We start from the raw sequence: 24,228 nt of genomic DNA on the forward strand, positions 1-24,228 counted from the left end.
CTCTGTTACATGGTTTATTTTGTCCTGTCAGACATACCACAGTGCCCTGCCCAGCAGCAGTCCTGGAGCACATCTGTGGCCACTTTCTTTACTTAGCTCTTTTCTTCTTTGCTCCAGATTTTTCCTTGCCTGTTTCCTTCTCTCCTTTTCCCTTCAAATACTTCTCAAGCTCCTGGTAGGGGCCGAGGAATCTGCGGACCATTGTACCTTTCCACCAGGCCTGCACCTGCAAGCGAGGGAGAGAGAGGCCTGAGGGGAAATCACTTGCTGGGGTACCTGGTACAGCTCAATGCCTAGAGAGTCTTTCCTGTGCTCCCCATCCACAGAAGGGAACCCCCAGCCCATGCAGCAGCCTTTGGGCCTGTGCTGGTTGTGCCAAAGCATCCATAGCTGGGCTGAGGGCACCTGTTGCTGGTGGCCAGGAAAGCAGGGGCACTACCCTGTGACCCTCCCTGTATCACCTGTGCAGTGATATTTGCAGGAGACTGGCTGCTCCCCTTCCATTTCCCATGTCAAACCTGCAGCCAGCTGCTGGCTCTGAGTGTGCCTCAGCAAAAAGAACAGGCTTTGTCCTTTGCTTGTGCCACCACACACCAGCCAGCTTTCTTGGGCTGTTTTCTGTCTGGACAAAGCCTGTGGCAGATTATTAACTCCCAGCTGCTGCTGGAGCAGCACTGCCTCAGCTTGGCTCCCCTCTACCTTCACAGCACTCTTCAGCTCCAGGGCTTCCCGCTCTCTTTGTTTCTTCTTGGTCTCCTTGTCTGTCCGGTCAATGATGATGGTTGTCTGGAATGTCAGGCACTGCAGGAAAGCACAGGGATGGCAAAAGCTGTGACAAACACATCTCCTAAACTGCACAGCCAGCCTTCAGGGCTCACTGTGCCCAGCCATTTGCCAGGGCAGGGCTCACCTGGACCCTGGTGCAGGGATTCTTTCCCTCTGCTCCCTACAGGTCTCATCCTTGCTACACACTACCCACAGCCCTGCCAGGACTGCTCAGGCCCATGGGTTGTGGTGTCCCTCTGCACCAGGGAGCTCCAGGGCAGCCCAGGGATAATGTGTGAATGGGGGCTTTCCTCCCCACCTCCATTATTTGATCTTTCCTAAATCCAGATGGCAAATATTGCTCATTACCATTGTCAGTCCTCAGGCACTTGGAGCTGCTGCCAAAGTGAAACCTCTCACGGCCTGGATGTAATTAACCCCCTGATCCTGTGCTGTAAAACGGCTGGCTGATGGCTTCCCAGGCAGCAGCTGCTGGTGGGGAGGACACTTGGTCCCCCAGGCCAAGCAGCAGATGATCTACAAACACACTTGGGACACTGAGATGACAGTGTACAGAGTGAAAAATGAGCCCACAAGCAGGGAAACATCCAGCTCCATCCCATCATTTCCAAGCCACGGATGGTAAGGAATGTTTACAAGTAAATTCCTTCTGGTTTTAAAGCACACATTTTTCTAGATGCTTTTCTCCATTCTGTGCTGCTGTTCTGCTGTGATCAGAACTCAGCAGTTAACCAAGAACCCAGTGCGGCAGGAGTGATTCTACCCAGAATCAGCTCCCTGATAACAGAGCTCTGTGCAGCTGGGAATGTGTGTCTGCAGGAAGGGATGAGCTTCCAGTCTCAGCCTGTCTTATCCTGATCTTCCTAGAAGGAGCAGATTTGTTCAGACTCAGGCAGCAAAGTAAGGTGAGGCATTCTGATGGGATGGGACAGTACCTCTGCCCCTCACAAAGGCTGTCAGTAGCTCTCTCATTACTTGCTGGTATTTGAAAATAACTATAGGGGAATCATCATCATCCCTCCTTAATGTCACAGGTGGCAAATAGAAGATGACATCTCAGCCATTGTCTTCCCAAGACAAGTGCTATAATCACAGCCTATGCCTCAAAATTACTGATTTTTTTTCTGTGGTCCTGGTTCCTTATCCAAATGAGTGTAGGAAAAAGCCCAATGCAATTTTGCATGGCTGAACATTGAGATGCTGATGTCTTACCTCCTTGGCAAATCTCTGCATTGTTTCCAAGTTCTCTGCTTTTAATGCTCTTAGATCATCCAGTTCTTCATCTTTTGCAGCAGTGTCTTTTTGATACTTCTCTATCCAGTATTCCAGCTTCTCTTTCACCTTCTGCATGGGGGAGAGTGGTGCTCAGCACGGTGCAAAGAGGGCACAGGTGAGAGGTTTGCTACTATTACATGGCTTGCTTTCAGGATGGGGGTGAGAGTCCTGTAAATTGTGCATGGTCAGTGTTTCTTTCTCATCTTGAAAACATCGAACCCCTAAGACTACTCATAAATTACTGCAGGGCAGTTATTTTGTGCAGGCAGTTCTGATGAAGCAAGTGACAGCCAGAAGCCATTTGTTGTGTGTATACTGAAGGAGGGGGGAATTAAAAAGCACAGTTTGTCAGTGGGAGAGCTTTTATCCTCTGCCTGACTCCCTCTCCACTTTCTGGATTAAGCTCAGCACACCAGGAATCATCAAATGCTCTCCCAGGGGAGAGCATTTCACACTATTTCAGGTTGTGAACTTGGCTTTGTGTTCATGAATAGGGCAGGTGTTTCTGAAACAGTCACCCAGATGACTTCCTCCTATTCACCAATAACTTCTCCATAGCAACCACCGTGATTGCTTCCATGGAAAAATAATCTGAGGAAAAGCATCAATCTCATTACAGCATCACAGCTGGACACACAAGGGGGATGGAGGGCATGGCCATCCTCCTGTCTGCAGGCCCCTGCAAAGCCAGCAGCTGCTGTCTGAGCACTGAGGGGCTGCTGCTGGGCCGGCTGCTGGAGCTCAGCCAGGCTCAGCATGTGCTGGGGCAGTCCCCTCGCTGGGAGCATTGATCAGGCCAAGGCTCTGGGGAGCAGAGCACGCTGTCCAACTGCTCACAAGATACACCACTGGTTTGCCCTCAAATTACATTTTTAAAAATATATTGTCTCCTATTAAATTCTGTACTGGCAGTGGCCTCAGGTACCCTGCAGCAGTCCAGGTTTTCTTCCCATCATACCATTTATGAGAGGCTTTGCAGCATTATTCACTGTCAAGTTATTCACTGTTAATGATAGGAATGCTCTGAACCTCTGAATCAACACCACAAGGACATTCATGCTGGTGAAAATGTGTACAATAGTTGTGGGTTAGCAATGATCCAACCCCAGTTCTTCCTCAGATAAGGCCAGACTGGCAGTTTGTGTCATTCCCTCCCCAGTGTCCCTCCCCTCTGCACAGCCCTTACTGTGGGCTGTTCACTGGGGTGCTGAGAGCCCCAGTGACTGTCAAGTAGGGTCTAAATAAAATTCCAATTAGCCAAATACAACTATCTAGAGAGGATAGAGGATTTTTCCTAGAGAGAGGAAAAATCCATAACACCTGAATAAATAATGTAATTCACTACATGAACCCTAATTTTAAAGAAATTACGTGGGAAATCCCAAGCCTTGGGGAGCTGAGTTAATTAAGATTTGAGGACAAGTAATCATTCAAACTGTAGCAGTCATGAACCTGGTACATTTGATGGAGCAATGACTGTTTTCCTTTGGGCACTAATCAATGATATGGTGTTTATAGGTTGTTATTTTAAGCATTGGCTGACAGTCACACATACCTGATACTCTTGCATGAGGAAATTTTCAGTTTCCATGTGAAGCTGAATCTCCTCATCAATTTTGCTCTTTAAATTCTGTGATCAGAGCAGACAGAACACCTGTGAGACAATTTTGGTGTGTATGTGTGCACACACTGCTGCTAAGAGCTGAGTAACAAGTGCTGGAGCTCTGTGTAGTCCACAGACATTTTTTCCCAGTGATAAAATCAGCCAAGGCAGTCCTTGCTCCTGGGCCATCCATGAAAAAGGGACAATTAGATCAGACCTTGATCAGTCAAAAAAAGATGCTTGCAAAACCAGACAATTTTCTAGTCCTTATGGCCACAGCAGCAGGTCTATCTGTATAATCTGCTGGGGGCACTGCTGGGAGCTCAGGTTGCTAATAGCTTTGTAACCACCCCTTTGGATACACTTCTGGCTCTGGTTTTCTGGCCATGGCATTGCTTTGAGCATTCCCTGTCTCTTAAAGCCATGCCATCCTTGTTGTTGCTGATTGCAGCATCACACAGAGAAACAATAGAAGAGATAAAGGTGTCTGACCCCAGTGAGTTTCCTGCTCCAGCTCAAACAGCTGTGCTGGTGACTGTAATGAGGAACAGAGAGGGCATCTGGGGAGTGAGGGAGGGCTCTTCCCTTGATAGATGGAGAGGCCTTTCAGTATGGGCCATGGAGAAGGGCTTACCTGGATTTCCTTCTCCAGGGCATTCTCTGCACTGCTGCACTTTTTCTGGGTTAGTTGGATCTGGAGATCTGTGTTTTTCTTCATGTAGTTGCTCTCTGTGTCCACTTTGGCCGTGGTCTCTTGAAGCTTATCTTGGAGGCGATCAATAACCGTATCTCGGCTCTAGTGGAGACAAAAGCAGCACAAAAGCAAGCCTGGAGACTGAGGTCAGCTCACCTTTCTTAATCTCTCCACTCCCTGATAAGGTCAGAAGAAACAAAGCTATAGGCTTCACTTTCACCTGAATGTTGCTCCATTTCAAGGAGCATTTCAAATGTTAGTTTGATCTGTAACCCATATAGACAGCAATAAACCCATCAGCAAAGAGTGACTGCCTCTGGAGAGAGCAGACTGAGGAACAGAGTGAGACAAGAAGGCAGGCCTGCTCTCTGGTCAAGAAATTGATTCAGTCGTGCTTAGGATAAACATGAAAAAAAGCCAAAGAATTTTAACAACTTAAAGTTAGGCTTTACTTTTACTAACACCTTGACTATCGCAGTGAGTGAGCATATGTAAGAGGAGGGTAATGTCTCAGCCCCACAAAAGCCAAAGTTTGTTATCCTAAAGTATACTCTATTCCTTGGATTTAATTTTTTTCTAGTTATGGAGCAACTGTATAAACACAGCCTTAGGAACAAGTGCAAATCTAATGCTGACTTGCTCGTATTTTCAAACAGTTCTTTCTTGAAATCTCACCAGGTAGATGGTGCCCACTTCATTATGAAAACACGCCCAGGGCAAGGAAGCAGTGTCAAGGAAAAGCTGGCTATGAGGTCCCAGCCTCTCCCCATGCCTTGCTCTGCAATGGAGCTGAGCTTTCCTGGGGCAGAAAGCTCAGTTTTCTGTTCCCTAGAGTTCTCCCATTGGCCAGAATCCTGAGTGGTTTGTCCAGCTTTTGGAGCATGCTCAGGAAGCAAAGTGCATTTGCTTGATTTGGGATTGCTGTTCTGTTTATTCCTTTTTAATTAATTTACTTGAATAGCAGATAAAGGTTCATTACCCTGGGGTTGGAACTTGGGACAAATGCCTGCAAAATGAAGACTTTTCTATAGAGTTAAAAAGGTCATCAAAGCTTCCTGTGTAATTATGCAAGATCAATGTGAATGCACCCAACTGCTCCTTTTATTACAGCCTTTCTCTTTGCCTCCCTGCCATGCTGTGGTGGGTTTGATATTCATCAGCCAAACCTCCACAGCTGAAGATGAAATACCAAAGTGCTGACATTTTTTGAAGCTCACATATCTCATCTCTGAAGCACCTCACATTCCTTAGCTGTGTAAACATGGAAAAATGCCACTAAAAGAAGCCAGTTCAATAGTGCTGTGTTTGAAAGCCCTTGCAGCATGACTCATTTGGAAAAAGTCTCCTTATAAGAAGAGTTTGGAACAGTTAAAAGGAAAGTCCTTCCTTCTACACCCCTTGTCATACATAGGAAGAGTAGAGTACATTTATGAGACTCAGGATAACTGGGGCCTTGGCTGATGCTGTTTTGTGGAGTCAAAGATGTTCACATGTTTTTGAATGTTTCAAACATCAGATACTATTTTTATGGCCGTATCATCATATGACTGCAGACAGCTACAGCAGACATGAGCTGTTTGTGCCTTTTTAAGGTTTCTGGTCATGGCCTTTATTTTCCCTGGTATGGAATTTTGGTGGCCATTGGGAGGAGTTGTGTTCCTGGTCAGTAGGCAGGGGATGTGAGTGTGCCACTCTATTTTGAGATTGTCTTCCTGGGTCATAGTAGAATCATGTCTCAACTGAAGAACCAGCAGAGAGACTGAGTAGATGCTAATTTAAAAAAAGCAAACTCACAACTTTTTGTGGCGCTAAGGCTCAGGGAAGTCAAACACTGCTGATGCCAGTGTGTTACTGCTATCTGCTCAAGATCTGCAAACTTGCCAGAAAATAAGGGTTCAGCCTAGGTTACAAAGTACTCAGAGAGTTGGGGCAGAGCATGAACTTCTCACCAGGTTATTTTCTTTTTCATTTCACATTTATTAAAGAAAAAAGTGCTTTTGATTCTCGTGCCCCAGGCCTCAGCCAGGATGGGGGCCCATCTGCTCTGTTGTTTTCTCTGGTGAATGGCATGTCTGTGGTTTGGATTTGGTCTGCAGTGTTGTAAAACACGCTGGTTAGAGGTGGGGAGTCTGGGGGCTTGGTTACACAATCCAAAGCAGACAGGAAGTGAAATGCAAAACCCACTGGTGGTTTACAGCAGCATCTGCCTGGCCAAGGAATGCAGGCGTGAGGGCAGCTCCTGCTGCAGGACCTGCAGAGCTGGGGCACGTCTGGGATTTAGCTGAAGGCAGTAAATGCAGCAGTAAATGCCCACTAGCTGTGGGTACCATCTGCAGAATGTGCTGTTCCCCAAACTTCAGGGACAATAACTGGGAAAATGAATTAATATTTATTCGTTCTGGTTTATCATAAGCAAAGGTCCACGCCAGGACACGGAATGCTTTCATAGCTGATGCAGTAAATCTCTGGGCTGCTTATTTGGGATGACTTCAGCATTGAATCTGCCAAACCAAATCATCCCTCGTATCCAAAACTATCAGAAAACTGGCAGAGACCAAGATCAAAACCCAGGAAATAATTGTCAGGAGCCAGTCTGCTTCACAAGCAGGTAAACAAGCTGATTTTCTCTGATCTCTCGGCTCACAGACATCAGCTCAGAGGCCTGTCTGCTGTCACCTGGTGCCACTGGAATCATCCCACAGATGCCATTTGGCTGCAAAAGCAGCTGCACTTAGCTGGAAACCTTATCCACACTCCTGTGTTTTCATTTGCTTTGATTTATCTCTCTTGTGCCACCAAGCTCTTCCACAGCAATTAGTGTTTACAGTCATAAAATACAGCTGGTTACAAAAATAGCCCCCAGGAGTAAACAGTCTGAGGAATTCTCCAGCAGTGCAATGCTGCCCATTTGGCAGGAGAAGGAGTGCTGTGCTCTGTGCTGACAGAGGCCCTGCTCTGCCTTGCTCCCACACCGAGTGCTCAGAGCTCAAAGCTCTCCCTGGCAGCTGTGGCATCTCAGCTTGCAGGGCCCGGAGATGTGCTTGGATCCACACACCTGCTGCAGCCTGGGCTCAGTCCCCTCAAACCACAACAGGGGAGCAGCAGCCCTGCAGGCATTTCAGTAGGGCTCTGCCTGCATCACTGTCCCAGCTCCACAACACCCTCAGGGAGTGTCTGTGCCCAAGGGACAGCAGGGCATGGACAGAACATTTCTGCAGCCCTTGGCCAGCTCAGCACCAATGCCAGCAGCTACAGGAGAGCCCCTGGAGGGGCACTTTGCTGGCAGAGGGAGCAGACCTGCTGGCAGCAGCACTCCTATGGAAAACCCTGCCCCTCTGGATTTAGTGCACCAGCTCCAGGTCCTGCAGTGCTCCTTGGGGCCCTGCCAGCAGTGAAGCTCAGGACCATCACTAAACTTGTGCCTTCTGCTGTAATCATCCTGTGCATATCTCCAGTAGAAACATGCACCAGTGGGTGTGTGTATGTGTTTAAAACATTCCACAGAACACTCTGTTGATGCATTTGTCCTCCTGGGAGAGGAAAAAGGAAGAAACATGATGGGTTTTAATCTTACTACTAAAATCATGACTAAGTGATGCACTGATACAGTGGGTCTGGGTGTGTTATGAGAACTGACAAAGAATTAAAGTTACAGGTCTGTTTTCAGTGGTGCTGTGGTGCAGTGGCTTGGCTTTCTGTCTGTTTGGTAGCTGTAACATCACTGCTTGTTATAAAATGACACCACTACCTGCACCCATGTATAACATGAGTACAACACAAAACCTACAGTACATAAAAAGTCTTTGGGTGAAGAACAATGCAGGAATGCTATATTTTACATTCCTAAATTTTTATCTTACGCTGCATAATCCTGTATGATATTAATGTTTCAAAAGCTGCACAGGCTGCTGTTACTTGTCCAGGAAACCAGAGAAAGTATTTTTATAGCAACTAGGAAATCAACACTGCAGCAGCAAACAGACCCCCTGCAGCCAAACCTGAGCTACCAGTGCTGCTCCTGCACAGAGAGGTAAGAGCAAAACCAGATGCACCATTTCAGCTCCTTTAGAGACATCAGGGCTTTCCAAGAGAAAACAAAATAAAGAACATTTAGCATTTGATTTGTGTTCCATTAGAAAGAAAAATGAGCTGAGCAGGTTAATACACTATTAATTAGCATCTTATTAAGAGGTAGAAAGGCTGAAAATACAAATTCACAGCAACATGAGTGAGACAAAGGCCGTGTTTTTCTGGTTCCAGGATTAGATTTGCTCACTTTTGTTTTCTCAGCCATGTAGGCTTTTGTCTACAGGTCTGTGCATTATTATTGCTGTTCAAAGTACTCCAAAGTCAGTGAAGCTGTATTTTTATTTTTAATTAGCTGGCAAGGTGACAAATCATGCAAGTGTCTGTAAAACTGCCTATGAGAAAATCCCATATGAAGCAAATAGAAATTATTCTCCCTTGGGAGACACAGTGAGACACCATTATTTTTGGCACAGGAGGAAAGCAGTACTTTAAAGTAGTCTTGTCTTTGATTTATCAAAGCTGAAACTATAAGGAAGATCAGAAAAGGACTTTTAAGCTTGAAATATTAAAAAATATCGCAGATAAGTGCAAATCCCACTTGATGAGGCAAAACCCAAGAACTGAATTAGCACTGAAAGGACAAAAAGAAGACCTCCTCCCCCTCACAGCACAGGAGCTACAATGCAGGGCAGGACACAGAGAAGTGGCCCCCTGACTGTGGAGTGCCAGGACATTGCTGCTGGTACAAGACAGGATGATTACAGCCCCTGGGAAGGCATTAAACCAGGACTGAGTATGTATATTGTATGCATGGACATGGTGAGGTTTGAAGAGCACTACACAGATGGAGAACTACCTCATAACATTCACCAGCCTGGGGAGTGGGAGAGCAGGAACTTTCCAGGAGCCATCAGAGTCTGACTGAGAAGGCACAGTGTGAGAAGCAAATATGTCACCCCTGTATTTACAATTAAACTTTCCACTCTGTAGGCATCCAGGCTGCCAACACAAAATCTTTGTGTTCTACAAACCAAACTTCACCAGCATGTCTGGAGCTTAAAATTCCTCTCTGTAGTCAACTATATCCTGGCTTGATTACTCTCCACACTTTTGTCCAAAGACAAAACTCAGTGACACCAATTCTTTCCTCAGGTGCCCTTGCTGTCCTCTTGCTCACTACTGAACCAAGTGTCAGATTCTTGTTCCTTCCCCCAGCCCCTGTACAGCTCTGCCCCAGCTTGCCTTCTGCTTGTTTGCTATCACACATCTGCCTCAGCAGGGCCAGGCTACATTTCCATGTTGAATGAGCATCCAGTCTGAGCTGTCTGGTGAGCATCAAAGTGACCAGTGATAAGCCATTCCATTGATCTGCACTAGTGTAGCAAGTTTTATATTTCCAGAATGCCCTATATTTACTGTGCATGCACACACCCTTTGCATGATGCAGACAGAAGAGCTGAAGCTTTCCAGAAAAATTAAGTTGACAGCATATGTGCAATAACATTGATCTCCCCTTGTGTAGGCATGTTTGGGATTTTCTAATGTCTGCAAGCCTAGAAAAATAGATTAATAGAATGACACTTTCCCCAGATGAAAATTTAGGTAAAAAACTGGCCTGCCCCTATGATAGGTGTCTTTCTCACTCCCTTTGGCACACTTCCTTCTGTGCCAAATGATCTGTCATGACTGAGTATGACAGGACCTTAGATACTGTTATCTGCAGATAATCTCTTTCTTACTGATTGCACTATCTGTGCTTTGTCACTCCCAGTAGAGTTTTTGGGATATTCTAATTTGACCATGGTCTCTCATGATTATGAGCATTTTGAGCTCCCATTTGAAAACCATCAGACACTTGAAGTCATTAGTGGGCTTATTCCAAATACAAATCTTTACTGTAATTATTCTGCTCCTGTACTCCTAAGTGGTGGCTCATTGTGTATGGCCATGGCCTCCCTGAGTGCTGGGCAGCAGAGGCCAGCTTCCTAACAGGCTTCCCCCTGGCAAGATGCCCAGTGCTAAGTGCTCTCACCTGAAGGTCCTGACCAGTTTGTTTCTTGACTTCTTGCAGCTGTTTCTGGAGTGCCTTTATGTCCTTCTTTCCTTTTTCCTCCCTGAGGTGGGAAAATACAATCACTTGAATATATCAAAAAAGACAAGAGCTGTTTACCTAGAAGAGGAACTTCCTGTCTCCTGATACGTTGTGGTAAGATAAACAAAGACTCCTCACCAAAACTACTGACTTGGTCAGTAAATCCTGAAAGAAGAGGTGCACAGACTGAGCAAGGCAGATGGGAACAAAAGGGAGAACAAGCCAAAAAAACAGGGGATGCTCTTATTGAAGGCCTGGAATGGATTTGAGGATGATGCAATTATTATAGCGGAGATGGAAGATGCCTGTCTTTGAGTCACAGTTTCTACATTTAGGCAAAAATGCCTGAGATTCTATGCAGAAGCAAGCCTGAGCAGCAGAGAGTGCCAAATGGTGTTATTATGTGTATAAGAATGTTGTTCTTTCATATCAGACCTAAAATCTTCCAAAAAGCACTGCCCCAGGTTCTGGGATCATGAAGGGACCCAAGTGAAGACCAAAAGCTAGAGAAGTGTTCATCTGTCTAAAACAAAACAGATGCAGTAAATATTCTAGGTATTATTATCTTATTTCAATCAGAGTGCTTCTCTTAGATTTTATGCTTATGATTAGTTTTAAAACCAGTAAATACTACAGTTAGTCCCTGAAACTTTGTATCCTTTTCCAACCTTACAATCACACATGCATTTTATTTTCAGAGTCCTTATCTGGGTGACTGATGAACAAAAGCTCCTGATAAGGAGTCTCCCATCATCTCACTGCAGGTGGCTTTCAGAACAGTGTATTTACACAAAATGAGGCAAGTATTTATTATCTTGAAATACAGATCAAGTTCATTCCATGAAAACAATGTATAGTACAACATATCTAGATATGATTGACAGAAGGGGATAAAAAGGATTATGTCCTTTCTGATTATAATTTGTCTGCTCTTTTCTACCTTTCCGTATTGGATAGTTGCTCCACATCCAATTGCTAATCTCATTCTTGCTTTCTGTCCCTTCCATGGATAAACAATAGATCCCTTGGTTTTAGGCAGTGGAAGTGGAAGAGTTGTGTTTCATGCTTGAAGTCACACATTGCACTGAAGCTGGGGATTTGCCCTGGAGGCAGATCCCTGAGTCACCACAAGAGCAGTTCCTGTAGGTTGGACTCCTGGCAAATCATGACTGAGAGCAGCTTTGCTGTGCACCCTCAATGATGGGCCTGAGCTGCTACACTGAGGTAGCTTTAAAGTGGTGAAATATTTGTCTGCAATTCTCTCTGACAGTTTTGGGATTGAATCAGAGGTTTGCATGCTAAAAAAAACCCCAAACCTCTAGAGCTCAAAAGTTTGAGCTGAGATTATAACAAATGTGTACCCTGGAAGATTTGGGACAGAAGGGAATCACAGCACAGTGGCTGGTGGTTTAGCCTTAAATAAGACACCTCTGTCACCATCTGTGCTAACCCCTCACTGCTGCTGGGAAAAGGGAGCCCATTAGCATATGGGTCAGAGCAGATTCTCCTGGGCATCAGACAACCTAAAGGCCATATGTTGCTGGCCCTGATTTGAACAGATTCTCTGCTGCTCTGGCTTTCACTGGGGACAGAAGTTAAAGATCAAGGAGCTCCTACATCACATTATGTTTTAATTGAAATGAGGCATTTGCACTAATTCAGCCACTGGTGTCCACTGTGGTCAAAGCTTGGGCAATTCCTAGCTCAGATCACTATCAGACCCATCCACCGTTTCTTTCTAAAGGGGAAAACTTGCAGTTTGCAAAGCAAACAGAATAATTCAAGTTTTAAAAGGTATCCCTTCTGTATTTTAGTTTTATTGGGTTTTATTTCCTTTTCAGCATGTACTCAGTGGGAATGGCTTTCAGCATTTAAACAGGGAAGAACTGAACACAGTACTGACCTGATGAGGATGTCATAAAACTTGCCCTTTCTTGCCTTCTCTCTCTCATTAGCATCTGTTAAGCTACTAAATGTTCCCAATTCCTCCATCTTTTTAATAGTGACTGTAATTACATCACTTGCATACTGCCTGCCAAGAAGAAAAGGAACACAACAATACTTTACAGGTCCTGGTAGTATCCATTACTGTTTACAGTAAAATGTAGGGAAATAAAAGATCCCTTTTCTGGTCTTATGTCCTATCAACCCCAGGAGTGCTTCTCCCATGGTATCTGTTTATTGTACATCTGGAGAACTCAGTATTACAAGCTGCTGGAAGTTTATAATTTAAAATGCTGCCCTGCATGCTACTCTGGGAAATTGCAAAGAGACACAAACATATCCATGCTGTGCCAGACTGTTGCCATTAAGAAGGCTGCTGGCCTGCAGTAGTGATGGCAGGTGGATCTTGGAAAATGAGACCTGGCCATGCAATATGTGGGCTTGTCCGGTTTATTGAATGTCATGATGCATGTGGCTTTTACATTTTAGCTGCATTTTCCTCATTTGTGTTAGAATCTTCTTTAAACCCACTGTTGAAATGACATTAAATGACAGAAGCCAGGATGCAGAAAAATGCATACTGAGCATTCAGCTGCATAATCTCTTTCAAACCAAAGGCTGATGGTATTTCTGCAAATCAGGGCACAGGTTTAGATGCAGGAATAAGGTCTGTTTTAAAAAAGAAAGAAAATCTTTAGTCTTTATATACATTTTCTATAATGGCTATAACTGCCAGAGAAGCTCTGTGTGCCCTGCAGAATGACTGAGTTCAAAAACAAGGCTCAGATCTCCCTTTGTATGTGGGATCAGCTAAAGGAACCTGAAGCCAGGTACCAGAACGTGAGCACTGATTAGTGCCTGGCATGATTTCTACCCAGGCAACCATTATCAAAGGGGTGATGTTTTATAGCTCCATTCAAAATAAACTACTGGTCATTAGATAGCATCCAGAAGCAAGCAAAGGCTGGAACTAAATGGTCTATGAAGGATACCCCTCCTATCCCTAGAGGAACTCCTTTCAGACAGAGACTGATGTACTCTGGCAGTGGGAAAGCAAGGAAGTTGTATTTTTGATTTCAAGAGATAGACTGAGAACTTTACAGCTCTGAGCATCCCTCACAGGTGCTTCACTCACCTGTCAGCATAAATTTTTTTGAGCTTCTCTAGAGCCCGAGTGATGTGTTTCTTGGGGGTTTTGGAAGAATGCTGGGTGCTTTTCTCATCTTCAGTTTTCCCCTGCTGCTGCTCTTGTTCGGTGTTTTCCAGGACTGTTTGCCCACTCTCCTGCTTTGCTGACATAAGCTCTGGGAAGTTGATACCCAGCTCCTTCTGGATAATTTCTTTCGTTTCCTGGATGTGAATGAAAGGGGACAAGGGAAATAAGAGAATAAAGAGGGAAAAGGGAATAAGAGAGACCTTCTTGCACATTGCACAGCAGAACCAAACCCTCTGCAACATTATGTGATAGGAAGGAAAATTAGTAATTAACTAGAATGAAGCTATACTGAGAACAGCTGATAGTGCATGTTACATTTTGCAAAGAGTGGAAGATCAGAAACATTTATGTTGGTTAGTTTTGAGCACACAGTGTAGCTCATTGAAGTTTATGGGCTCAGAAGTCCTAAAATGACAGGACTAGAAAAGGCCTAAAAAGGTGAATCATCCACTCCAAGAGATGATGGCTCAGACTGTTCTTAATCTGACATGTTCTTAATGGCCTCCAGCAGTGGAGGCTACACACCCTCCTGTCAATGCCAGCACCTCACAATTTTCTTTACCATAAGAAAGTTTTTTCTTCTCAACAGTATTTGAATTCCTGGCTTGTTGTCCTGGTCTCTAGGCACAGAGAACAAGTCCTTCCCTCCTTTTTTGCAGCAGTTTTTACAAACTGTTAGCCTTTTTCTCCTCCTCCTTCTCTCCATCTTAGACATTTCCCACTGTCTGTCACCACAACCTTTCCCTACAATATAATTGTTATAAATAGAGCTGTGTGGAAATAATTGCAATAGACTTTCTGTCTGCTATCTGCTTAGCAGGTTTTTGGAGAGTGTAACAGCAGAGGAAATATAACAGGAATTCAAAGGATAAATTCAAAATATTGGCATCTCTCTCCTTCATGGAAAGTTATCTTGTGATTGAGTACAATTTCATTAAAAAAGGAAAAGCCCCCAAAAATGCAAAAGCACACTATAAAATGAGCTAAGCTCTTGCTTCTAGGAAACTCTCTGCTTTATGTGTTATGGATAAAATGCAGGTGAATACACTGGGACATTAAAAGAGAACATTTTCTTGCTTGCCTACCAGCATTTCTGTGGCTGAACACTTCCTAACAGCACTGCTGACTGCAGCTAACACAGACCCTGCCAGCCCCATCCCTGTCCACAGCTGCCTGCTCCCCACCCCGGCTGCTTGGGGAAGCAGACAGAGAACTCACTGTGATGAAACATTTTCCAGCAAAAAGGAAAAAAAAAAGTTATTTTTAGCAGCACCAGTTCTCACTCCAGATCCTTCCACAACCACACACACATTTGTGCCAGCAGAGCAGAGAAAACAAGTGGTCAGGGCAGCAGCTGTGGATGCCAGGAGTACTTCCAAAAGTTACTTGTCAGGCAAGTCAAGCAAGGCTCTGTCAGAGGTCAGGTGCTGCTGCAGTCTGTGAGGGCACTGCAAGGAACTGCTTCGTGCTGAGTGTTTTGGACAGCTCTGGCTTGGGATGGATCAGCCTCTGGCAGTGCCTGACTCATCAGTGACTACAGAAGGAGGATAAGTGACTGTGTGCTTAATTTTTGGACTGTTAAATTTACATTAAATGAATCATATACAAAACATACACTGTCCAATTAAAATTGCATTGTTAATTAGTAAAAAAAAGGGCTTAAATAGCTGGTTGGTGACAACTGTACTTCAGAAAGAACTAATTTTGGCAAACAAGCTGCTTTAATATCATGTAGATTTTATGAATGTTCTGACTGAGGTTTTTTATGTCTGGGAAAGTTCAAGACAGGCAATAACTGAGTTGTCTGTAAACAGTAGGTACTTACACACTAATAATCAACAAATAACTACGTGAAAGCAGGAAGTTTGTAAACTACATGTGTTACCATCTGTGTAGTCTCCTAAGTGCTTGTCTGTTGCCCAAAATTCAGCAAATAGAAAGGCTGCCTTCCTCTGGGGCATGCACTGTGTGAAGCAATGTGCAAGAGCATCCAGTCTGGAAAATCAGTGAGGTGCTGGCCAACACTGAGATTAATTCTCTCAAAAATGTCATCAACTGAAATTTAGATGTCAGTCTTTGAAGATGCCATTGATTTGTCTGCCTGATAGGACTCCAGGGTATTTTGCAAATACCGATCTTGTACAAATACAATGAAAACAGCCAAATGTAATCTGAGAAACAGGGAGGAGTAGCAAATTACAGAGCACCAAAGTTAGCAAGAAGCTTCCCTAAGCCATTTTCTTGTTTCTAAATTGTTTCCTCCTCAAATTGTTTTGAAATCTTTAAGAACACAAGTAGGGTTTCTAACCTGTGAGAAAGGTATGTTCTAAGACGTGACTTGGTGAAAATGAGCATCTGTGATTGAAGAGAAAAGCAAAGGTGTTTTCTCTGTAATTTACGTGTCCCTTCAGTAGATCTATCAACCTGAGTCTGTGTGTCTGAAGAGGACAACTTCTGCTGTCCCAGAGATATGCCCTTTCTCTGTGTTTTGCTGCTGGCATGTAAGAGAGGGAGAAGCATCCTCTGGGAACAGTTGAGACCGGCTCCCAGGAGTCTTTCAGGGGAGCAGTGCCCTCTATGGCACAGTCTCAGCATCGTTCCCGCCCTGAAATTCACTGTAACTCCAGCTGCTGCTGCGCCTTTGCCATGGTTTTTTGGAGAAGGTAATATGGAAAGGAAGAACGTAGAAAAATTTGATTTAACTTCCCCTGGCATTCTTAAGTGGTACATTAGACAGAGTGAACATCATTAGATGTCAAAACTCAGATGCCGGTTTTTATTTCCATCCTGGTTGTGAACTTTTTTCTTGAGTTCATCTTAAAAAGGTTTCAAATCTGCTAGAACTGGAAAGAGCCTACTGTGCCACTTATAGAGCACAGTACTTAGAGCCATGGACCCCTCAGGATGGTCCCATCCTGATTCCTATGTCTAACAGCTACCGGAAATGTCACAACACCTTCCTCCACAGCAACAAACCCCTGCCTGAGCATTAGGAACTCTCTGTTCTCCATATCTCTTTTGAGTACTTTGAAATAACCTATATATTTCTACTTTTAAAATAGCTCTGTATCTACAGAAGAACCTACATATGTTTCACTTCCTTTTCCCCAGTTCTTTGCTTATTGTCTAACCACTGAGATTTTAAAATTATAATCTTAGGAACCTCATCTTGGATCAGAAGAGTCCTTTGCACAAATTCTTGACCAAGGCTTCTCAGTGACACTGCAATATAAATATTTAAATTAGGTGACTTTTATTGTGTTTCTTCACCCAAGAGTCATAGAATCACAGAAAATATATTTGAGTTAATTTTTTAAAAATGCTGGTAAAAGATATAAAACCAAGACAAAGAAAAAAAATATATATGATATACATCTTCTTAAGCAGTGGCACATACAAGGTTGATGTCTGTCTTGTCCGTATGTGGAACTGGCATGATATACCCAAGAATTGTAAGTTGATCCACACAGCTCTCCAGCACAGCACTAAACATCAGAGCTTCCAGATGAGTGATTTTTTCCATTTGTTTAGTCTCTGTGTTCTTGCTAGGAGGAACAAAGATAAAAGATACCAATCAGAAAAATGCTGTGGTGTTAGTAATTCAGTAAGAGTAGTTTAAACTAAAGGTAGACCCAAAATAGCCTTATTTGCAGCCTTACATATACTTCCCTGGCTTTGTTTATAACCTTCCATACACTGTTTATAAGAGGAGCTGTGCTCTGCTAATGGCTGCATTCAGGGACAGTGGGAATGTTTAGCTTTCACAAAACAAAGAGGTCCTGGTCCCTCCTACAGCAGATCTGGGTAGACAGGCTGAGAAGGGAATGGGTATGGAGGGCACAAACTGGGTGAGGTGCCTCATTATTCAGTTCAGGGGAGAGCAGTGGTTCATAGTGGACTTTGGGAAAGGACAGAAGAAAGGTGCCTTTTCAAAAGAAAAAAATAAATCTGCATCCTATAAAGTCTCAGAGGGTGAACTTTCATGCTCTAATCATTCCTCAATATTACTCTGTAGCCTTCACACTTCTATCATCCCAGTTCCCTCTCAGCAGGAACAGTTACCATTTTAAGATGCTGGAAGTGAAACAAGAACCAATATCTGGACTGGGTAAACAATCTTTAACTTTCTATATTATTTTATTTTAACTTGCAATTCAAACATGAAACTGCTCTGACATACACTTAAGCACCCCTCTGCCTTGCCTACAGATGGAATATTGTGAAAGCATATCTAAGGAAAAGTGAAAGTTCACTATTAATCCAAAAATACCTAAGAAAACACCTGCACAACAATGGGGAAATTCTCTGAGAATTGTAATGTTTTGATATGCCATTGGACAATCCCTCCAAAGCCTGTACATACAAACCAGGTATTTCTTGTACAACACGTAGCACAGCTGCAGTCTGAGGTGGCTGAGATCCTGAGTGTCATTGCAATGGAAGTATCAACAGCCACTAACAGAATCTTAATTTGGCTGCTCTACCTACAACTGGATTTGTGCCATCTGTAAAACCCTTGCATAAACATATCCTAAGCCTGCAAAATATTACAGCCCAACCTGTAAGCATGCCAAGGAAACACATCAGGCAGTCCCTGTTAGCATAGGACATGGCCATATCCTATGAAAATTAAAGAGGTTTGGATGCAGCTTTGCTCTGCATCACTGGGAATCAGTGATATTTCATAAGCAACAGTTTAAAAAGATTCATACTTGCTATAACATTTCTGTAGCAGTTATCATTTGTCCTCCTCCTTTTTTTGTTGTTTTTTTGAAGAAAATATGTAATTTACAGATGGACCATGAAGTTAATTTCACTTGGCAGAAAAGAAGAGCCACTTTTCAGTGCAGGTTTATTTGATGTCTGTTGGTACAGAATAGGTAAAACAAACAGAAGATTCAAACTCAAAACAGACTCAAATTTCACACATCTATTTCCTGACGTCCCTGTCTGTTGCAGGAAGTTGTTTAATGCAAGTTGTTTAATTTCAACAAGTGTTGAAATGTGCTGGAAGAGGACAGGGCTCTCCCTGGGGGTGAGATTAGAAAGTGTGCACAGGGCAGTGACTGGGACTGCTCTCAATAAATCCATAGGAAGGGCAGGTACCAGGGAGGGACAGAAGTATTTAAGGTAAAGGATAATACTGCTCTGGATCAAGGGAGAGTAAATTCCCCTAAGCCAGGCAGTTGTGATAAGGTTTCTAACTCCTGAGTGGATGAAGATACAGATCAGCCAAGGTAATGGTAGAGGCATCCTGATTTATTTCAAGAAGCTTGTTTAAATCATGGCAGGAAAAGATAACAGCAAAGTAATGATTCTGAATATTATCAATATTCAGAATATTGTAACCACTTACATCTAATTCCTCTGAGCAGGGCTTTTGGTGGTCACCTAGGACAAAGAAGGAAGTGATTTCATCCCTTTGCTTCTGAGTTTTTTTTTCTCTTTTATATTAATTATAAAAAAAATGTAACAACTTGAGATAGAAATCTGATAAAAACTTTAACCAAAAAAAGGCAAATGATCTGTGTAATACACTAAACCCATCACTTTTCTTGTCAACCTTGGAATCAATTATAGAAGTGGACATGCAGTACTTTACATCAAGAAAGTCAGACAGGGTCTTCAGTCAACAGGTAATAATAAAATATTTTTCAATGTTTTACTCATTTTTATCTTTTTCAGAAATCCATTATCCATATTTTGAGTCTAAACAACCTAAGAATAATCTATTACATGTGGAGTCATAATGCTAAAAATATGGTGAAAAAAGATGTGTTGGGAGATAGCTGTGACAGATGCAGCATTTTTGGAAGAAAAAAATAGCACACGCAGCTCTCATAGGAAAAAGGGACTTATTTGGAAACAAAGGAGGATGCAACAGCTTTTCCTCTTTTCCATTAGCAGCTTCTGACCAGGAGAGAATTAACTCAGGATATTAATATATTTCAAGGCAGCTGGCAGCTGGAATGTTTCTCTAAAGCCCCTTTGCTGCTTTGCTCCTCCTGTGTATCTTCTTTTACATCCACATCCTTGCTCAGCAGATCCATGTGCCAAGCCAGCAGGGTCTGGGCTTGTGTTAAGTTGCACTTGAGAAGGAAACCACTGTCTGTGAATTAGCAAACACTACAGATATGAGCTGCTTGCTCTGGATTTTAGTGTCAGCACAGTGCCCCTCAGACCATCCACTGGCATCACCCTGCACTGCTGTGTTTGCTGAACTCATTAAACTTTATTAATAATAATAATTTTTAAAAAAAGTATTCTCCCATGAGTTTTGGATGACATTCTGTCCCTGCTGATATAAAGGGAAAGAAAAACATATCAAGTAATCATTTTTAAAGCAACTGTATAAAAGGTCTGGCCTCATGCTCCTTTGGGGATTGCTCTGCTCCCTCTGCTCCAGAGGGACTCCCTCTGCTGTGTGAGAGTCCTGGATGTTCATTTCTCCCACCCTGCTGCCTGATAAAGGAAAATGGATACAAGAGCAGCATTTTGTGCAGCATTCCTTGGAGTCATGAGAAGAGACTCTAGTGAATTCCAGTGATAAAATGCATAGCTGAGAATGTCACATCTCCTTTAGGTCTGTGTGGCAAATGATTGGCAAAGAGAGGTTCTGAATATCCACAGGAGCAGCAGCTGAGGCAGAAATCACAAGTAACTTCATTTTTACCAAAGAAAGGTCTCTTGAAAAGCAAAATAGGTATGGCCTTACCTTACACAGTTCTGCCTACTGCAAGAAATGTTAGGACAGCAAGGTGCTCATTAAAAAAAAAAAAATAAGGGGGAGGGAGAAGTGGCGAGGAAAGGAGAGGAGAGAGGAGGAATCGAGAGAGGAAGGAGGAGGGAAGAAAGGGATGGGAAGAGAAGGAAAGGGAAAGGGACAGGGACCATCAAGGTTTCTCAAGGTTTCTTTTCCGTTCACCTTCCTTCCCCTAAATCACTTCAAGTGCTCTGAAAATGCACCTGAATTTCTGGCAGTGTGAGGGAAGTGACAGAAATCGGGAGTGAATAACCCTGACGTGAGCAAATGGGTAAGTACATGCTTCCAGATCTTATTTAGGAAAATAAAGGAATGTGAAACTTGGTTACAGGGATTTCAATGTCGAAATGTTTCCTGCCTCCACGGCAATATCAGAAGTAAAATAAATGTGGAGATGATTCATTGACTCAGGGTGAGAACATCGGACGACGGGCAGGGCCCGGAGCCCACCCCGAACACCAAGGGCTGCTCTCTCCCCCCGCGCTGCCTCTCTTCGGGCTCCTCGGCTCGTTCCACCGCCGCGGCCCGTTTTCATTCGCCCTGCCCAGAGCGGCCCGCGCTCCCCTCAACCTCTCACCGGGATCTGCCCTCATTTCCCCCACTCCCGGTCCCGATCCCGGTCCCGGTCCCCGTCCCGGTCCCGATCCCGCCCTCACCGGGATGCGCGGCCCGTCTCCATGGCAACCACCACGCACGGGGGCCTCGCGGGGCTGCCCGGTGGGTGCCTGCGCAGCGGAGCTGGGGCCGCCCCTCCCGGGATCGCTCTTGCGGGGATCGGCCCCGTGGTACGCGGGCACGGGACAGGAGACACAGGACAGGGGACAGGAGACACGGGACGGGCGGTACCTTCCTCACTCGGTGCTGCTCACTCCGGCAACTCGGCCCGCCCGCTCGGGTCCTGGCGGCGCATTTCCCGGCAGGCAGCGCGGAGTGGATCTCTTTCGCCGCCATCTTGGGGCGCTGCGGGTGAGGAGGAGCGGGGCCGCGGGCCGGGAGCGGGGCCGGGGGGTGCTTCCCCCGCTGTGGGGCCGCTGGCGGGCGCGGGGCTCCCGGGGCGCGGTGGATGGCGCGATCCGGGGCGGAGACAAGGCGGGATGGCGCCGATGTGCGGCGGATGGTCCCAATCGCGGGTTGGGGCCTTCGGCTGGAGCGGGGCTGAGGCGGCTGCTCTGGGGGGCAGCGGAGGCTCCCGAAGCTCTGGGTGGCTCCCGGGCAGCCCCCGGGTGTTCGGGGTCCCACTCGCCGGGCCGGGTGAAGATGTCGGCCCGAGGCTCATGGCTGTGTGTCGTTTCCAGGCCTGCCGGGACCGGGTCTGCGGGAGGACGCCATGACCGGGAGGTGAGTGAGTGCCTGAGGCGGCTCTCGGCTCGGTGCTGTTGGAACAGCTGTGTGTCCCTGGTGTGAAGTCTCTTGAGCTGGTTGTAGTTGCTGTTAGGATGTGCTGTGCTCTCCCTGGCCAGTCAGTAAATATCCGTGTGAAATTTATGGGTTTGTTAATCTCCACTGTACAGTGGATCTTTGGCATGGACTTTTTCCTTGAATAAAGGGAGCAACGTCTTTTTCCCATGGGTAAATTTTCTGTTGTGCCACCGAATTTTCTTAAAGCATGTAGGGATTGAGTTTCTAAGTTAAGGGATTAAATGTGAATACTCTGGAGTTGCCTGGAGAAGCTGTGGCTGCCCCATCTCTGGAAGTGTTCATGGCTGAGCTGGATGGGGCTCTGAGCAGTCCCTGCCAGCCCAAACCATTCGATGGTTCTGTAAATCACAGCTTTATTATCTTTGGAGTTTGTGTCCTGTTACACGTGTGGCAGGTAGAACTGGGTATCTCAGTTGGATGCCAGGGCTGGTGCTGGATTCCCTCGGGCCAGATATGCTGTCTGCTTGCTGTGTGGGACAAGTCTTATAATGACTTAACGTGGGCAGTGCCTGAAGAATTGTTGGGGAGTTTGTGCAGTACCTTTGTCCAGTAGATGCTAGGCTGTTGCTCTGGTTGTTAACTCCTTTAAAGCTATAAATCAGGGAGAAGGCAGCTCATGCCTTCTATAGCAGTTAGTGCAACGCAGTACACTTCCTGTGGTGTGTAGAAAAAAAAGCCATGTTTACTCGTCAGTGTTGGTAGACATTTGGAAACAATATCTGCTAATGCTGAAGCATTTGAAACTTAGTATGAAGCCAGTATTGAAGTGCCAGGAGTTTATGACAAGCAGAAAATGCAATGTTCTCATAAATGCTTCATGTTCCACATACTCAGCTTTCCTCTGTTCATCGAACATAAGTATTTGCAGTGATTTGTAAAAGTTGGCTGTTTCCTCTGCTGATTGCTACTGGTGTGGAATTAGTTTCTGCTGAAGCAGCCTGTGATTTGTTTTTACTTTTGTTGCTTTGGAGTGAATTATAATTTGCTGATGTTTTCCATGTCTTTAGGCTGTGGTGCAAGGCCATTTTTGCTGGCTACAAACGTGGCCTCCGAAACCAGCGGGAGCACACGGCCCTTCTGAAAATTGAAGGTGTTTATGCCCGTCAGGAGACAGACTTCTACCTGGGCAAGAGGTGTGCCTATGTGTACAAAGCTAAAAAGTAAGTAATTCTTGGTTTATTCTTGTGCTGAATTATCCAATTCCTGTATTGGCTTTGTAAATGCTGGGAGATAATGATATTACATGATACATTAGAGAGCAAGTGGAATGAGAAACAAGTTTTGCCTAAGCAAAAACTGAAGGTGGGTTGATGGAGTAAATTGAAGTGAGTGAATTTGTGTTAAATACTTTTAACTGTTGAGTTACTTAAACAGTAAAGTGATTTTGTGAAGCCTGGATGAATTTGTATTCTGACTTGTGTATGCCCATGTCTGAGCAATGTCTGTCACTTCTGCTCTGCTGCCATTGGTACACACCTTGGGAACAGCTGCTTATTACTTCCACTTCCTTTTTTTTTCTTGAGTGCTGTCAGAATTACCTTGAATAAAATTGATCAAACTGGTGACTTGACCACCATCATTTCCAGCATGGTACATGGCTCTTCATTTAAGGCAATTTCTGCCATTTATTCCAATGGCCTGTTCTTCTCCTGCCTTGTGTAAGTCTGGAGAAATAAAGTGTTGGCAATTTCATATTGTTGGTTTTTCAGTTTCATCATATTAGCAAAAGTGTTTTCCAAATTTTTGAGCTTTGTAAGCTCTTAATAGTTGTCCAGTGGAACTTATGATAAATTACAAGCTGTGATTACACCTTTGAAAGGTACAGTGAAAATCCGAGGCCAGGAAAATTTCACAAGTAAATAAAAGTGGATGTTGTTCTAGTTAAAGATGGCTAGGGAGCTAAATTATCGAGGTGCCTTAGAGAAACCACATTGTCACTGCTGGTGACAGCAGAGCTGTGACTGCCCTGCTGAGCTGTTCTGTGCCTCCTTTTCCCCAGCAACACGGTAACCCCCGGAGGCAAACCCAACAGGACACGCGTGATCTGGGGGAAGGTGACGCGCGCCCATGGGAACAGTGGCATGGTGCGCGCCAAGTTCCGCTCCAACCTTCCTGCCAAGGCCATTGGACACAGAATCCGGGTGGTAAGTGGATGTGGTTTAGCAGCAAGATATTTATTGGCAGTTTTGGGGGTGCCTTTTAATTCTACATAGTATGAGGGAACATTTGAATTCTGGTTTTGTTCTGTTGCTGCTGGGTGTTCAGCATGGCTCAGTGACTGTTTGATTTGGAGCCTAGAGAGGCTTTTTCCTGGCTTCCTGTGCTGAGGGGGTTTGTCTCTTTGTCAGGTTGGTGTACTTGCTTAGGTTGTCTGGAAAGGCTCTTCAAGTTCCAGGACTCAACTCCT

The 24,228-nt window shown here is 44.7% G+C and overlaps 2 protein-coding genes across 6 annotated transcripts in view; one reads left to right on the forward strand and one right to left on the reverse strand.

Moving 5' to 3' along the window:
- On the reverse strand, positions 1-21,351 carry IQCG (IQ motif containing G). Of its 5 annotated transcripts, none has more exons than XM_071437838.1 (11): positions 21,059-21,098; positions 18,996-19,030; positions 17,037-17,184; positions 13,559-13,773; positions 12,383-12,511; positions 10,420-10,501; positions 4,299-4,460; positions 3,617-3,691; positions 1,999-2,130; positions 700-801; positions 1-226 (listed from the first exon to the last, which is right to left on the reverse strand). In XM_071437838.1, the coding sequence occupies exons 3-11, from the start codon at positions 17,160-17,162 to the stop codon at positions 89-91; spliced, it is 1,161 nt and encodes a 386-aa protein (XP_071293939.1). In that variant the 5' UTR covers positions 17,163-17,184; positions 18,996-19,030; positions 21,059-21,098; the 3' UTR covers positions 1-88. The 5 variants fall into 5 exon arrangements, with proteins under 5 accessions (XP_071293939.1, XP_071293942.1, XP_071293943.1 ...); XM_071437841.1 differs by lacking the exon at positions 21,059-21,098 and adding an exon at positions 18,352-18,502 and having other exon boundaries at positions 18,996-21,031; XM_071437842.1 differs by lacking the exons at positions 18,996-19,030; positions 21,059-21,098 and adding an exon at positions 21,249-21,351.
- Positions 21,255-24,228, forward strand: part of RPL35A (ribosomal protein L35a) — a 3,587-nt gene continuing 613 nt past the window's right edge. The window contains exons 1-4 of the mRNA XM_071437849.1: positions 21,255-21,368; positions 21,698-21,740; positions 22,829-22,981; positions 23,821-23,965. Coding sequence (XP_071293950.1) covers positions 21,730-21,740; positions 22,829-22,981; positions 23,821-23,965 — 309 coding nt within the window. The 5' untranslated portion in view covers positions 21,255-21,368; positions 21,698-21,729. The remainder of the gene's footprint in view (positions 21,369-21,697; positions 21,741-22,828; positions 22,982-23,820; positions 23,966-24,228) is intronic.

The sequence above is a fragment of the Agelaius tricolor genome, unplaced genomic scaffold, assembly GCF_023055355.1.
Source record: "Agelaius tricolor isolate 1412-34295 unplaced genomic scaffold, bAgeTri1.0.p SCAF_12, whole genome shotgun sequence".
Lineage (NCBI taxonomy): Eukaryota > Metazoa > Chordata > Aves > Passeriformes > Icteridae > Agelaius > Agelaius tricolor.